We start from the raw sequence: 16,872 nt of genomic DNA, 5'->3' as shown, positions 1-16,872 counted from the left end.
AAGTGTGAGGAGAAAGCAAAACCTCAGAAACGTCAAGGAAGGAACAGAGTTTGTCGAGGGCTTCTGTGTGTCAGGTGCCTCCACTCAGTTTTACCTTATGTCACTCTCCAGTAGTTCTCTCGGTGACATTAATGTTCATATCTTTCCCATCAGGAAGTTAGGGCTCAGAAAGGTAAAGTTAAGAACTTGTTGGCTTTGCCGGTCTAGGTGGCTCAACTGCCAAAGCTGATTCTTGTCCAGAGCTGCCCGGCTTCCTAATGTGTGTCCTTCCCACCGCACCTGGTGGCCGCTTGGTAGTGAGAAAATGTTTGTCATACTCCCTGTTTAAGAAGCAGAGGAGTAGGAAATGAAATAAACAGAGGATAGAAAGCCACTGAGCCTCCAAGACACTTTTCCTGTATTAACTGGTGGCATATAAAGACCTTACATTTCTAGGTTTTAGTTTCTGTCTCCTTTGGAAAATTTCTAAATGATGGGCTAGTCCTGTTTCATCGGGAAGGAGACCCATGTTCTCCAGCCAGGAAGCCCTGGGAGGCCAGGCCCTCGGGGCTGTATCCAGACGCCACCCTGCTGCCGTGAGGGCCTCTCTGCCTCTCATCCAGGCAGAGGTGGTGCAGCTGCCTTACCAGCAGGCCAGTGAGGGTCACAAGCTCACGCAGGGTGCACAGGGCTGCCCTGCCTCCAGGGTGCGTGAGGTAAAGTTCTTCAGTGATACAGAGGTAGTTCTGTTCACCTTTTCTGCGGTTAAGCTTTATCTACAGAATTCTTCTTAGCGTCTTTCTTCACTAGACCATCTGCTCCCTGAAGGAGGAGTCTGGAGGTGTCTTAATCTCACTGTATTTCCAGTGCTGGGCGGGGGCTGCCACACCAGGCATCCAGTGCTTGGCATGCTCTCTGCCCCCCAACAAGTTTATGGTGTTGCAGATTAAACCAGCATATGAAAGGTTACAGGCAAATGGGTAGAGATTATGAGGGCAGACTTGAAGGAATTCATGTTTCATATGGATGAGGAGATACAGCCAGTTTTTAGCAAGTCAGCCTGAAAGGGCTTTGCGGCGCTTTCTCAGGATTCATTTGCTCTAATGCCATAATTTACATGATTTCTGTACTTCATGAGGAATTTGTTTTTAACCCCTAACACTTATAGTTCCTATAATTAAGGTCAGTTATTAAGGTTGTGAATGAAAACCTTTTAAGCAGTAAAGTAGATCATTATTTTAGAATAAACTTTTTTAGAACAGAAAGAATACACCTGTTTGGTGCCCCCTCACCCCTCACACCCCTCCGCCCCAGCAGCTGAAAGGCAGATTTCCTCGGGATCTTTGTCCTTTTTTCCCTGAACTTTATCTCGCAGTCTCCAGCTGCCTCGTAATCTCTCTCAGTCCTAGAAATAGGCTGCAATGATTGACTGGCGTTTAATGAGCTCCTGAAATGCGCTGGGTTCTGTGTCAGACACTGTAGGCTGGAGATGAGAGTCGAGCGGCCTTTGAAGAAGCTCAGTCTCTGGACACAGAAACAGTGACGAACCAATGTGATGGGGATGCCCGGAGGAGGCCTGAGTGCAGATGGCAGCTTGGCTGTGATGTCCCAGGCCTCACGATGCTCCCATGGCATTTTGCTGTGAGTGGTCAGAGGAAACCGTGTGCTGAAGCAGGAGAAAGGAATGCGGCTTTTCTCTCCCCCTGGAAGTGAGGTTATGTGATGCAACCAAATCGAGTAATGTGACCGTGACCAGCCCTGAAAGGGGTCAGGAAGGGCTGCCCTGCCACGTTTCCAGAAGGAGGAGAACCGGAGGTACCACAAGTAACACTTGAATACCCAGTCACCCCTCTTCTTTTTATGTAATTTATTATACTCTGTGGAAAATTGAGAAAATACCACTATGCAAAAATAGAATATTAATCACCTGTTATCTCTCCATCCAGAGATGATCACCGTTAACTTTTTGATGTATGTTATGCACAATATATAATCATACATACGAGTGGGATCACGCTACACATAGCTTGGTAACTTGGGTTTTTTTTAACATCATAGTATAGGACAGTATGTCATCATATCGTGAGAACGTATGTTATCACGTCACTTAATATATAATGACATCATCATTAGTAAGAACACTTAATTGTATGATGTATCATGGTTTTAAACTAATCCTTTATAGTTGATCACTGGCTGACCAATATTTTGATTATATGAACCAGACTTTATGTAAGGGGCAAAATAGTAAATATTTTAGGCCTTGTGGACCATATATGGTCTCTGTCGTATATTCTTTTTTTAAAACAACCTTTTAAAACTGTAAAGGCCATGCTTAGATTATAGACCACGTGAAAACAGGCCTGGCCTTATTTGGTCCATAGGCTGTAGTTTACTGACCCCTGGAATAAGCAGTGCTGTGATACATGTCCTAGACAGCAGCTTGTGCATGCCTGCCGCTGTCTTTGGATAAATTCTTAGAAGTGGAATTACAGGTACTGAGTAACTGATGCTAATTTTAAGGCTTTTTATCAGTACTATCCAGTTACCCTCCAGAGAGTTTTTCCAGTTGACATCCCCACCATCAGTGTGTGAAAATTCCCTTTTTCCTAAACCCTTACCAACGTGGGATATTTTCATTATTTTTTTCTTTTTGCTATTTTGGGAGGAAATAAGGGCTATGTAAATGTCGTTTGAATTTTCGTCTCTTAAATAAGTAGGTGCTAAATTTTTTCCTGCTTATTAGCTCTTTATGTCTTTTATGAGCTGTTGTTATGTGCTTAGCCCTTTTTTTCCTTTGAGGTATTTTTGTTTTATTATAAGAGTTCTTATATAGAAATTATATGAAACTTTTTCTTAGTTTACTTAGCTGTGCTGTAAACATTTTCCTGTTTTTCATTTTTTTTGTTGTTCTATAAAAGTTTGTGTTTTTTTTTTTCACCACTGTAGTCAAATCTACTTTTCCTTCTTGAATTTTTCATGTTGTGAAATGCTTAAAACAGGCCTTCAGACCCCAAGATAACTCATCCACGTTTTCTTCTAGTCCTCTTAGAGTTCTGTGTCGTTTATGTGGAATAAAGCTCTAAGTGAATATCTAACTGTACTTTTCCGAATGGTTAGCCAGTTGTCCACTGAAGAATCCCTGCTTTCCCATTGATTTGCACTGCAGTCTTTGTCATATACTAAACCCTTAGCTGTGTGATGGGATGGCTGGTCATGCCACCACTGAGGTAGGAGGTGGAGCTGGTATTTCTTGGTCTTGCTTTGGGGGCGGTAAGGGTCTACAAGAATGGTTCAGTTTAGAAAGTGTGTGTCAGAATCCAGGACCACAGTTCTGGTGCAGAGGTTTGCTCTCTTTGTGGGGTACCGCTGTTACGAGGGCCATTGGCCGGGGGGGCGGCTGCACCAACATCTAACTGTGGACGGTGTGAAGGGACAAGGAGGAGAGGGGCAAGTGCAGTCGGACCCTTGGAGCCGCGTGGACACTCGGCGGGGTGACTGTGTGTTGGGGCCTCAGAGGAGGGAGGGGGTGAGCCTTCAGTCCCTTCAGATCCTGAGTTGGTGATGCGCTCTACCCAGTAGGTTACCTGCGTTCAGTGTTCATTAGAGAGATTTACCAATATGTACAGCGCCAGTGACGCTGACCTTCCCTCTTCAGCCTGAAGGCCCTGCTGAAAGTGCAGGCTGTGCTAGCATTCCTTCTGTCGAATGCATTCCTGTTTACTTGCAGGAAAGCAAATGAGCGTATTCAGTTGATTTCAGCTCACTGTGAACCTAAATTCTGTAATCCTCAGACGCCTACATCTGCATGGTTGGATTAATCATTTTGGGGAGTCTAGGTGACATGACATATTTGGCATTCTGATGTCATGGTGTTTTGAAATCAGGAAGAAAACTTACGAGGGTACTGAAAAATATGTTTGTTTTATACAAATAAGGAGCTGAAACTATTAGAGTACTAGAAATAGTACAGGAGAAGATCTGGATGGTGAAAGATTTTCTAGATTGGTATCAAAGATAAAAATTTGATGACGAAGGCTTCGTATCTGTGAGATGAGCTGTCTGGTGAGATTCTGTGAGACGACTGTCAAGCTCCTCAAAGCAAGGCCACCTCGCGGTGGAACTGGGCCTGGGGAGGAGGCGCACCCGCTGCAGTGGGTGGGCTCGCGGCCTCTCTGGAGGCGAGGGCACTTGGCGCTGAGTGCGCAGCCTGCTCTCTGGCAGCCCCTCCCCTTCCTGGCCTTCATCCTGGGGACATATCTCATGGATGCGAATGAAGACAGCGTTGATCCAGCAGGTTTGTAGTGGAAGTGGGAAGCAACCTAAACGTCCAGTGATAGGGAACTGGCTTGTTAAATACTAGTGTTTGTACCGTGGAATGCACAAAAGCCCAAAGTCATCTGAAATGGTGACAAAAATAAACGTGGAAAAGAAACGTATAGCACATTTCCCTACTTCTGTCAAGAAAAATGAATGTGCATCACACGCACCTGTGTGTCGCCTAGAACAGAGGCTCCAACATGTGCATCAGGTGTTACTAGAGATTATTTCTGGGGAGAGTTTTACATTCTCTATATCTGTAGATGTGCAGATAGCTTTCCTTTTTGTTGTTTTCTTAGGTGAGTATGGATTGCTTTTAAAACAGAGTAATAGTAAAAGAACAGTTTTATGCAAACATGCTTCACCCTGAGTACTGCTGGTGTGCCTCATTCCCATGCTTGTGTTCGTTGTCTCCTCCTTTAAGTGTAAAGTGGGCTAGGACTTGCACCAAGAAGAAAGTAGATGACAACCACGCCTTCAGAGACACGCACAGAGGGGGCCAGTGCCGCCGTGAGGGGCAGTATTTCAGCCATAGCCCAGCTACGTAGCGTCAAGGAGGCCGCGGGCTCCCGTAGGCAGTGGGGCCTGGAGGCTGCAGAGCTCCTCCCGGAGGGCGCCGTGGCTCCTCCTGCACAGGCAGGGTCAGAGGACGCAGAAGCCCGGCCGCCGGCAGCCCCGGGGCCTGCAGAGGGGTCCTGTTCGGGGTGCGGGCAGGCTTTACCCGTGCGAGCGGCGCGGTGCATGCAGTGTGCAAACACTGCTGCGGGGGTGACGGAGCCGGTGCCTGCTGAGCCACGTGAGTGGTGAGACAAGGCCCTGGGCGGGGTACATGGAAGGCTCTGGAGAGCCTGTGATCTCTTCCTTCTGTGTTGCAGCCTCCTAAAGTGAGATGCCTGACCAGGATCTGGCACCCCAACATCACAGAGACAGGCGAGATATGTCTCAGGTGAGTTTATCTGCGTTCCCATCTTCCGTGTTGTGAGCACCGTGTGTGAGTGATGGGCTTTCTACACGGTATCTCCCCCGAGAGGAGATCTTGAGGCTGGGCCGATGTTAGGGAGGCTTCTGGCTGCACTCTGCGGTCCACCCAGGTGCCCCCCTCGAGGGCCCTTACCCTTTTCCCTCCGTCTGGCTGATTTTAGCTAAGAGGGGAGAATATGAGTAATGGAATCCAGGGTGGGGGGATGTGGACGGGAGGCTTCAGAAGACCCAGGCACTTGTATTTAAATGTCCTCTTTCCCAAATCGTCTGGATGCGCATAGGAGCACTTTCGTAGCAGGGTACGCTTTCCCAGTCGTGCCTGGGTCCCCACCCTTCCAATGGCAGATGGTCAGGGGTCAGTGACCTCCTGCCGCCTAAGCTTGCTGGTCGCTAACGTAGAGAACTGGAGGAGTTGCGTAGAGTGTTGGTTGTTGTCGTTTTTTAGTAAATTTAGCTTGTGGGCTTTATTTTTCTGCGTCTTGCGCTTTCTCTGGTAGGGCAGTGAGGTTAACTTGTAGAGGCTCTGGTGCTGGACCCCCGGGCCAAGCCCCAGCCCCACCACTGCCAGCTTCGGGACTGCGGGAACCTGGAAAGCAGGCAGACAGGGTTTCTCCAGTGTGTCCTTTGCTTTCGTACTGTGAGCTAGTCCCTCCGCAGGCCCTGCCTCTGTGTCCTGTCCTTTTACCCTCTTCTCCCCACACGTGCACTGTGACCGCTCCTCCCTGCGAGGACGACCACTAGGATTCATCTCCCCATTTTAGTTTGTATGTGGAGCCCCCTTTTCTTTCACATCAGCTTCATTTTTTAATAGCTAGTTAACGGGAATTCCCTGGTGGTCCAGTGGTTAGGCCTCCATGCTCTCACTGCCAAGGACCCAGGTTCAGTCCCTGGACTTGCACCGAGAAGGTGCAAGTTGGGGGAACCCACGATCCCACCAAAAAAAAAAAAGATAGTTAAAAATACACTTTATAAGTCAGTCATCCTCCCTTTTAAGTATCTGTCCTTTAAGTATTGAAACTTTAAAAATCTATGATCTTCAGGTCCAGATTGTAAGTGGTTTCTGGTCCGGCCTTGTCTCCCCAGGCTTTTCACCTGTGCCCACTCTCCTGGGGGCTCCCCACACTCCACTTCCTGTCACGTCCCCTTCTCCGGTCAGAATTAGGTCCAGAGAGGGCATTTCTCTACTCACTTTTGCAGTCTTCTGAGAAATCAGATTATTAGCAAAGTATAATAGGAATTTAACAGATGGTTAAATGTAAATTTGGTTAAATTTGGTTAAATTTGTAGCCTGCTACAAAAGACAGAAACTTTAAAGGAAAATCATTGATAGGTTTAGCCACATTAAAATTAAAAATACAAAAGCACAAAATTGAAAGAGAAAAGATCAGCAAGATTACATCCTTTGTATGTAAACAGTCCTTTCAATCAATATGAAAACGATGGGACATATCCACCGGAAAAATGAGCATTGCCTACAAGTAGGTGATTCATAGGAGAAACGCAGCGGGTGGTGAGCGTCTGCTTGATGCTCAGTCTCCTTGGTGATCAGAGGACACGTGGAAGCAAGGGGACGCCGCTCACCACTTCTCAGACTGGCAGATACAAAAGCAAAGTGTGTGTGAGAACAGGCTCCCTCGTTCCACTGGAGAGTGCGTGTACCTGTACACCTTTCATTGGTCCTTCAGCCATAAGGCCTACATTTAACTTGTATATACCCTCAGACCTGTCAGCTGCACCTCTGGGAATTTAACTGAGGGAAGTAGTGTGCCAGGTTTATGTACAAAGACTGCCTCTTTGTGAAAAACTAGACAGTGTCCAGCGATGGTTTTGGACGTATGTTTTGGACATGGCATCTCCTGAATAAAGGAAATGATGTGCCTGGCGCTCCATGGGGTCTGGTCTAGTCACAGGGGTGCTTTTTGCTTCTCTTAGACTTGCCCTGCTCCCACCAAGGGCCCACACCCTGCTCTTGGCTCAGGGCCAGCAGTGCTATGTCTGTGGGATTGGAGGGACCAGGGCCATGAACCCAGCGGTTGCACTTCAGATTTTTGTTCTCCTAGAACCTGAGTTTCCAGTGTAGTCCCTGGGGCATCCTCTGTCCCCTTGCCTGTACCCTCTCTGATGGCCACGTGGCTGTCACCTGAGCTCCCTCGGGACTGCCATCTGCTCAGGCTGGGCCTGAACCTCCGTGGTGTCACCCTGCCCAGATCTGCGGCCCCCAGACATGGGCACACCTGGCCTCCAGGGGCAGAGTCCTGCTCTGTCTGTGCTTTTTGACAGGGAAGCTCAGAGGGCGCTGACGGGTCGCCCAGTCTGCCCGCCTGCCTTCCATCAGCTAATGTTGTTGAGCCCAGACACAGTGGGGAGCAGTTTGTGATCTCTGCTTTATGGGGTCTGCCAGCTGGTGGGGAGACAGGCACTAAACAAGTAAACAAGGGTATAGCTAAAATTGCAATAAGGTCTATAAATGAAAAGGATAAGCTAGATCAGAAATAATTCTTTCCCCTGTCTTAGTAAAGAAGTCTCTCCTTGGATCATATAAAGCACCAGGATTGGGCAGTTGGTTCCCAAAAAGTTATTCAAAAGTTGTAGAGATTTTATCTCAACAACTCACTGATACCTCTGCAGGGTGGGAAGCCGTGCCCCGGGTAGATGGGATTAGGGTGCATGATGGGAGTTTTCTTTCTGGTGCTCGAAGTGAGCTGTAGGTTAGTTTTATTTACTCTAACTGGTGCTTATTTATATGCGCACATGCTGTGCAGTTGCAGCTGGTAGGACAGTCATGAAAGTGACTCTTAGGTCAGCTCACATCACGTACCCCTGGAGCCCACGTGACCTTCCCTGAGCGTGGTCCTCCCACCCGTGGGTGAGCACCTTCCAGAATTTTGTGTTCATCTGCTTTTATTTTTTAAACAGCTATTAAAATCATGTGCTAGGTGCTCACGTGGGTGAGTCTACAGCTCCATCTGGGGGCGCGTGCCCTGGGGCGGGTGCTGCCCTGCGCCTTGGTTTCTCCTCTGTAGCACGGGACCCCTCCCTCTTTGGTCTTGGGGCACTGGGTGAGTGTTGGGTCCTGCTGACACGCAAACAGGAAGCTCCGCTGTCATTGTTGTCACCGTCCTTTTCCGAATGTTAAATTGACAGATGCGCTCTGTATGTTCTGATTTAAGCACGCTTTTCCCCTGCTGAGTGTACAATACATAAAAATAACACTCGCGATTAGACTGGAGGACCCATACAGGCGTGAGGCAGAGAAGGCCTTCTGTAGCGACACAGGAAACTGTGGAGCCACAGAGGAGAGACGGACTGCATGAGACGTGCACCTCCGTTCCGACAGAAATCACGCTGAGCAGCTCGCGGGACTGGAGCCTGCTCCCTGCTGACCGCTGTGCCTTTCTGTGTCTGTTTCAGTTTACTGAGAGAACATTCGATTGACGGCACCGGCTGGGCCCCCACGAGGACACTGAAGGTAGCGTGTCCTTTGCCCACACCTCCCCGGATGCCCCTCCATCGGCAGCCAGCCTCCTGTAAGGACAGCGATGTCCACGCTGTCCCATCTGCATGGGTGGACGGGCCCACGCTGCCCACCCGCCACCGCCTGCCTGGGGCTGCTGGCCAGGCGCTGGCCCTGCTCAGCTCTGCCCCCACTTCTCTTCGGTTGGGGGCGGGGATTAGGGTGTCGGGTCATCTCGTCTCCCCTCTGCCCTTTACCGTTTACGGTTTGTGCTTCGGTGGTTTACTGTTTCTACCCTCGTCTTGTTATTCGCCCCAGTCCTTGATAGTTGTCTCCCCCTTTAAGCAGTGGAGACTCGCCAGGCGTGGGTAGAGACGGAGGAAGGAAAGGCTGGATGTTCTGTGTCTGCTCTGAGTTACACTGGACAGAGGAGGGGTGGCAGGGTGCAGCCAGGTGTGCTGCACGGGGGCCCCTCTGCTGGGGCAGGGGGTGGAAAGGGGAGCCACAGGGACTAAATAAGTGGCCCCAGTTGCTTCTCCAACATGGCTTGAGTGGGTTTCAGGGGTGCGTGTCGTGGGTGCCCACGTGAGGCCGCTGGCTGTGCTTCGCCTCAGGGCTTTTCCATGGTGCTGTCCGTAGGCACCTGCAGTTTCTCCCCACGCCTGACCTTTTATCAGAAGGAGTCAGGACTTTTGGGCAGTGTTCACCTAGTAGTAAGCAGCTACCTGACTTTTGCCATCTTCTTTGCCTGAGTAGTGAACTGGTCCCACACGGTCGTAGCCTCTGCCTGTCTGCTGAGGGATCGATCCTGCCCAGAAGAGCGATCGCCTGGGACTGGGTTTAGGGGCAGCCGTGTTCCCAGCCTGCACTTCAGCACAAAGGCGTGGTCTTCTGAGCCAGTCGCCGTCTTCCCTGGTGACCGTCCTGCTGCTCTGACACTGATGGTCCCACCTTTCAACTTGAAAGGGCCGTGGGCCTCCAGTCAGCCTGTTTGTGAAGCTCTGAGAGCCGTGCGGCATATCACATGTGCCGTCTCCCTGCCTCTCTCTCTCGTAACGTTTTCCACACGTGTCCACTTTGGCTCAGTCAGGCATGGATTATAAATGCTGTCCCACCTAAAACCACTCATAGGTCTCAGTCTGTGCCAAGTGCACAAAAGCGAGCAACGGCTGGTAACAGAGCTGCTGCGCTGGATGCTGTCCCCCAGGTTGCAAGGGGGACCCTGAGATTAACTTTCTAGGCCCTGCGGTTTTTTTTGTTTTTTTTTTGCGGTACGCGGGCCTCTCACTGCTGTGGCCTCTCCCGTTGCGGAGCACAGGATCTGCGGCATGCGGGATCTTCCCAGACCGGGGCACAAACCCGCGTCCCCTGCATCAGCAGGCGACTCTCAACCACTGCGCCACCAGGGAAGCCCTAGGCCCTACCTTTTAAAATAACTCCTGCAGAAAACTAACCTCTTCCACTATATGCTGACTTAACTGGTTCATCTCTTAGAGACCATCCCCACCTGAAACTTGTTTTTGTCTTTCTTTCTCATTTCAGGATGTTGTCTGGGGATTAAACTCTTTGTTTACTGTAAGTATGTTGACCAGAATCCCAAGTTTTTCTTGATTCCTCTGCCTCCTGGTTTTAAAGATCGCATCAAGGATAACATGAGGGGATCAAAACCAGCGGTGTGGGCGCACTAAAACCCCCTTTTCTTTGGCACTTTTGTGAATCAGAGGAGCAGTGAGACAAGAACTGAGGGGGCTTTGGAGTGACACTCTGGGAGGTCCTGGGGCCGGGAGGGGCGGGAGCAGAGCGTCCCCACTTCCGCCCTGCTGTCGTGGCCACCTCGCTCCCGGGGGCCGGCGTGGGCCAGTTCCGCTCGCTGTGGTCTCCTCCACGCAGGCCCCTCTGGGAGCGCCTGGCCCACCTCACACCGTCCGCTCTCACCGGCAGCCAGTCCACAGCTTCCTTCGCTCCCAGGGGCCCAGTTTGGGAGAAGGAGTGTGTCGTCACCAACCTTTAGGCTTTTCACAAACCCAGAACCTTAGAATTATTCTCTTAATCAGTGAAGTTTGCTGTCCTCAGAGAACAGCACCTCTCAGGCAGGGGCTGGAGGGCGGGAAGAGGTGTAGGAGAACGGGAAAGGGGGAAAGCTGGTATTTGGAGTTTTATACAGTATTATTCGTTCCTTTGAGTTTTGGCTTTTTGATCATAAAGAAGCTTTGAAAGAAATAAGCTTCAGGGATCTGTCTCTGGGCAAAAAAAAAAAAAAAATCTCTGCCACTTTTGGTAAAACCTAAGTCCCCCCATGAAAACGAGCCCATCCTGGACAGCCCCCAGGACGGCGGGACGGCTCCCTCACCCTGCCGTCCTCAGCCCGTGAAAGACAGCAGAGCAGAGCCCAGAGGAGACCCCTAAGTGCCTGCCCCCCCCGCCTTCTCGGCTGATGTCACCGGGTGGTCCAGTAACACCTCCTGATTTCGGGACCTGCCGTAATCTCCAGGAGAAGGCAATACCCAAGGGGTACCGGGCCATCTGGACGGGTTTCTGCTGGTCTCAGCTGTTTTGTTGTGATTGTTTTTGGCTTTTCCATTGAAGTGAATGAAGTTTTACTTCTGGAGATGCAGAGGCTGGAGTGTGATTTAAAACCTGCCTGGCAGTTGTGCTGCTTCTCTTTTGAAGGACATCTGATGGGTCCCCATCTCTCCAAGCACTCCAAACCTTCCAAATTCTAAAGAGCCCATCAAACTTGCTAATGAAGTCTGTAACGGTTATTCCAACTCACATATTCATTTTAGGTAAAATACATGGTAAAGAAGATGAAGAATTCTGTATGTCTGGTGTAAGTCTTTATGTGCACCGGGATTCTCATATAATACGTGCTTTATATTTCTGCCTAGTTCTGGGACTTGGAACTAATTTCCCAGCTGTTAATGATCATAGAGATTTATAATTTTTCCTGGCTGTATTTGTGACATATTGGTCACACCCATATTTATTTCCAAATCAGGAATACAATCCCCAGATTAAACATTTCTCCTCAGGAGAAATAACAGTTGTCTTTACAATGATCCATCAGTGGCTTTGGAAAGCAGTGACTCAACATAACAAATGTTTCTACCCTGACCTTTAAGAAGAGGACTAGGTAGTATAAAGGAAAGACACGGTCTTCAATCTAAAATCCGTCATTATTCTTGGGGGTGGGGGGGAGTAGCATTCCAGGGCTCTTCTAAGGTGGAAAGGGTCTGGTGCTGGTTCCCTGGGGCCAGGGAGCCCTGGCCACAGTGGCACCATCCTACGTTGTTAGGTCGGGTTGCAGACGTCCTTCCTACTGGATTGTGAGTGCCGTGCTTGTGGAGGTGAGTTAAAGGTGAAGGGAGAGTCTAGGCAAAGTCAGAATAGAAACATAGACTTAGAAGACAGAGTTGTTAATCACAAAATAAAGGAGAAAATGAATTTTTAAGGAAAAATTAATAGGATTTTTTATTTAGAAATGCTCATAATAAGAGTGGTTTGTCATTCCCCAAGTATCAAAACTAGCATTAGAAATCAGTGTGGTCACTCTTTCCTCACCAAACGTTGGGTAATCGTGAGTAAACACATCCCTGCCTTCTTTCAGTGGACCGTTAATCACCATCTGAAAACGTATCTCACGTTCAGTGCTCCTACATCAAAAGGAACTTTAGTTCTCAGGAGTTTTTTCAGCTCTGGGTCGTTCTGTCATTTTCTGATTAGGTTTCTGTTGCCTGCTTCATAAAATGAAGACTTGCAACAGCAGAAAAACAGATTCTTTCCATTGTTTACTTTGAGTTTCTCTCTTTTTAAGGATCTTTTGAATTTTGATGACCCACTGAATATTGAAGCTGCAGAACATCATTTGCGGGACAAGGTAAGTTAGTAACAGGAATATTCTAGGTTGATGTATTTGGTGAAAAGATAATTACTGCTCCTTGATTAAATAAGTATGAAACTGAGAATGGTGACTAGAATTTAACTAGAATTAAATCCCATTGAATTAAATGGGACTAGAATTTAAAGCAATGTATGAATGATGTATTATAATAAATGTGAGTGGTCTCAGAAAAGTGTTTGACCCGAGGTCAGACAGAAGTGTTTCTAGGTGTGGTTCCCTGGTAGAGTTCAGTATGAGTGATCTACAACAGGCGGCCGTCGCTTTACCGCATGATGGCATAGGAGCACAGAAGGGAGACCGAACCAAGGGTGTTACCGCCCCCCCACCCCCGCCACCTCTGCCGCCACCCAGCGGGCTGACCGCCCTCCACACCTTCCCAGAGTGCAGGCGCACGCGAGCCCACAGCGATGGGGTCGTGTTTGTTTTGTTGTCGTTGTTCGTGTATTTTCGCTTTTTCCCTCCAAGTCAGTGCATAAACTATCCCTCGTTCATTTTAGGAGCTGTTGAATAATATCCTGTGGTGTGGCTCTACCGTACTTTTCTCAACCATTCTCTTATGGCTGGGCACTCAGGTTTTTCCACGGGATTATTTTCCAGCTACAGACAGCGCTGCAGTAAATGCCCTTCGTACACACATCCTTACAGTGTGCGGGCACAAGGCACAGGGTCTGGGGCAGGAGCCCGGGAGGCGGCCGAGCGTGGCCGAGGTGAGGCTGCTGGAGGTTGTTCGGAGCTGGTCGGGCCTAAGCAGACAGCTCTGCGGCGCTGACTCCGTTTAGTCACAGGACCTCACGTTTCGTTTTCTGAGCCACATTCCCTGTGAATCCTTGCCCTGCCCAGGAGTCAGCCACCTAACGCTGTTGGATGGGCTGACGTGGCTCTGAACGTAGGACGTTCTAAAGGCCATCAAGCTGGTTCTAAATACCGTGCTTAATGTTGAGGTCAGCTGCTTCTGTACATGTAAGACCTACCGTGTGCCAGAGCGCGCGGGCGTTTTAAATGTGCCACGTGTGGTGTTCACCACAGCCGGCCTTAGCAGGGCCCCGAAGGGCAGGCAGGAGGGCCCCCCGGCACGTGTCCCGGCACACGGGGAGCAGAGAGTCAGGCGGTGGCCCCGGAGGGTCAGCGGGTGCCTCTGGTCGGGCAGGCAGAGGAGGCCACGTCCTGCTGAGCAGGCCGGGAGGCGGCCGAGGTCTTCAGTCTGGCCTCGCCGGCCTTTGGCAGTCAGCCATCTATACCCTCGGGGCGGCCCTGGCGGGGAGGAGCCTTTGTTTGTCCCCCGTGCTGACAAGCCTTGCAGGTGGGCCCCCAGGAGGCTCTGTTCAAGTTCTAACTCCACCTGTCATTGTCATTGTGCCCAACAAGGATGTCCCCACTCAGCACTAACTGTTGTAGCCCCTGTAGACTAAACCTTGTCGGGAGGGAACACCCTTATAGAGCCAGGAGGAGAAAAAACATGTTACGATTGTTTATTTTTTATTGTTCTCGGAAGGGTGTTTCCTGCTCTTTGTATGAAATAGGAAGAGACTTGCAGCTTACAGGCAGACTTCATTTTATTGTGCTTCGCAGATATGGGTGGTGCTGCTTTATGTTGGGTTCTCAGGGAAAGCCCTTCTGGTAAGATGTGAGTAGAGGCCGGTTGTGAACCAAGTGGACCTCAGGCGGGAGCGTTCCAGAGGCCTCAGCGGCAGCGCAAAAGCCCTGAGGCAGGACTGCGCTCCTGGTGTTCAGCGATGCTTCAGAGGCCCCGTGTGACTGGGGCAGGGCAGCAGGAGGGCAGTGGTGACATGGTGTAGCAGCAGCCCTGCGTGGCCCTCCAGGTGCCAGGCAGTGTCATACCTGCTCCCAGACACACTTGTTTCCCTGACAACCCACGAGGGAGGGACTCTTGCCCCTGATTTGCTGCTGAGGGAGCAGGGCCACCAGGAAGTGAAAGACTTGCCGGGAAGGGGCGGACCCCAAGATTTGAACCCAGGCGGTTTGGCCCCAGGGTGCGTGGTCTTCTCACTGACGAGAGCAAAGGTGATTAAGGCTGAGCTGAGGCACCTGTGGTCCTGGGTGTCTGTGGGATCGTCACTCCACATCCCGGGAGCTTTGGCCGCGGCTTGCCTGGGAGCCGATGGTATGTCGGCAGCTGGGTACCGTGGAGGTGACCTTGTGAGAGTTTTGCTGAAGACAGCCAGGGCTTCTGTGCAGCCCGTGTTGGCTGCGGGCAGACAGCTGTGAGGGAGCCTCTGAGCACAGTCCTGGGCCGCCTGGTGGCGACCACAGGGGTCCCCTTCTCCCCTTTCCTTGAACCCGCCCCACCCTGAAAGAGTGACTGCAGCGTGGCCGAGGGGAGCAGCCCCGTTCCGCCCGCGCCTCCCAGGGTGGCCCCTGCAGCAGGCAGGGCCCGGGGCTGTGCCTCTTGCTGGATGGGACTGAAGCCTGGGACCCTGTGTGCAGCTGTGGGTGGGGGTGAGAGGGTTGAGAGCCCGCCTTCAGGTCACAGGCTGTCCCGCCACCAAATGCGGGCGGGTGTTCTGAGGTGGACAGGCTCCAAGTCACTCGTGGCTCAGACAGTCCCAGGGGCCCTTCCCAGTCCTGTAAGGCCAGGGAATTTTGCTCCTGACCTTAGAGAGAAAAGACCTGGGGACACACTTGGGGCGTTGGCTCAGATATCTGAGGTGGCTTTCCCTCTCGCGCTAGCCTGGGAGATACCTGCATCCATACAGTGTTTTTACCCCTGAGGGATCAGCCCAGGCCCCCAGGTGGCCTCTGCTTGATGCCCAAGGAGGGCCCTCTGTAGCAAGCCCACCTCTCCTCTCGGGCAGGGTGGTCACCCTGATGGCGGGCTGCACTTGGGCCATAGGTAGCAGGGTCCTGGGGAGACAGATCAGGACACAAGGGTCTTCCTGAGAGCCGCAGCCAAGGCTCATGCCCATTTGTGGTCCAGAGTCCCGGCCGGACCCGCATCGTGACCTTGACCACACTGGTGGATCTCACTCTCCCCGTCGGCACAACGAAGGGTCTTTGGTTCCCGTCCGCCCAGAGCTTGTTTGTGTCCCCTCCCGGCACCCAGAGTGACAGGGAGGTGGCACTCAGCCCCGTGGGTCTCTGAGTCTCCTGCCACCTTGGCGACCGGAGGATTGGAGGCTGGACCCTTAACGCCCTCCCGAGAGCTGGCGGGGGCCCTTGGCTCGGGGGCACGCAGCTTGTCCCTGAAGTGTCGCCCTGCGCTGACTCACCCCCCCCTTCCTCCCCTCTGCCCCACAGGAGGACTTCCGGAATAAAGTTGAAGACTACATTAAGCGCTACGCCAGATGACAGGAGGAGAGGGCTGCGGGGCCGTGGACTGTGCGCTACCAGCTTGTCTCCAGCTGAAACGAGAAGGGAGTCGCCTCCCGTCCCTGGCTCCCCTCAGTCCTGCTGGGCCGCCCCAGTCCCGCGACCATGCCGTCCCGAGGAAGCACCTCTTCACGACCGCCCATTGTAGACAGAGAGTTCCGCATAAATACAGCCAGAAAATGTGCTTCGGGTCCTAAAGAGTTGTCTGCTTACCTTAACATGTTTACTTTTTTGAAACTGTACTGTATAGGCTGTTAATGAGATTCTCGAGAAGTTGTGATGAACTCAGCATTGAGGCTAGAGCTTGCTTCTCCCCTCTCCCCAGTCAGTCCCTGCCCAGGCGATGCTAACGATGTGCTCAGTGTAGCTCGCAGACGGCGGTCAGAACCCGCTGCAAACCGTGATTGGATGCGAATTCCCTTCGCTCCTTCCACGAATGTTGGCCCTGCCCAGGTGTCGTGAAGCTTCCCAGAGTGCATATGGTCGTTCACTGTAGATCTCTCACTGAAATGCGTATTTTATTTAATGTAAGTATATTTTGGAACAGATTTGTAATTTGTACAATTTAATGCTTTAATTATTTTTTTCTATTCTCATTTAGTTTGTATTTTCATTGTATAGAGCAGACAGAAAGATGTTGGGTCAAGCAACTATTGAAGAGAAATACAAAGAAAATATAAAAGACACAGTATTCGTTCCGTCCAAATGCAACGAGAATTTGGCTTGTGAAAATCAGCTCCTGTTTTCAGGTCCAGATGGGGCAAAGTTTAGGGACCCTTTGAAGCTAGATCTGGATGAACTAAAAAATAATAATAATAATAGCAGGGAGCCCTTTCTCACATGCTGCCCAGAGGAAACTGGCTGGAGCGCAAGCCCCGCTAGGGGCTTGGTGTTTCTGCCGTGGTCATGT

General features: G+C 50.8%; 1 protein-coding gene across 2 annotated transcripts in view; it reads left to right on the top strand.

Annotated features, from left to right (window-relative positions):
* The window catches only part of UBE2F (ubiquitin conjugating enzyme E2 F (putative)), a 51,660-nt gene extending 35,108 nt beyond the window's left edge, over positions 1-16,552 (top strand). For both annotated transcript variants that reach the window (XM_030862004.2, XM_060301640.2), the window contains exons 6-10: positions 5,175-5,245; positions 8,692-8,749; positions 10,277-10,309; positions 12,549-12,611; positions 15,891-16,552. In XM_030862004.2, the coding sequence (XP_030717864.1) occupies positions 5,175-5,245; positions 8,692-8,749; positions 10,277-10,309; positions 12,549-12,611; positions 15,891-15,941 (276 nt within the window). In that variant the 3' untranslated portion in view covers positions 15,942-16,552. The remainder of the gene's footprint in view (positions 1-5,174; positions 5,246-8,691; positions 8,750-10,276; positions 10,310-12,548; positions 12,612-15,890) is intronic.
* The last annotated feature ends 320 nt before the right edge of the window (positions 16,553-16,872 follow it).

The sequence above is a fragment of the Globicephala melas genome, chromosome 7 (assembly GCF_963455315.2).
Source record: "Globicephala melas chromosome 7, mGloMel1.2, whole genome shotgun sequence".
Classification (NCBI taxonomy): Eukaryota; Metazoa; Chordata; class Mammalia; order Artiodactyla; family Delphinidae; genus Globicephala; species Globicephala melas.
Note: the sequence above shows the minus strand (reverse complement) of the source record. Positions and strands in the feature narration are given on the sequence as shown.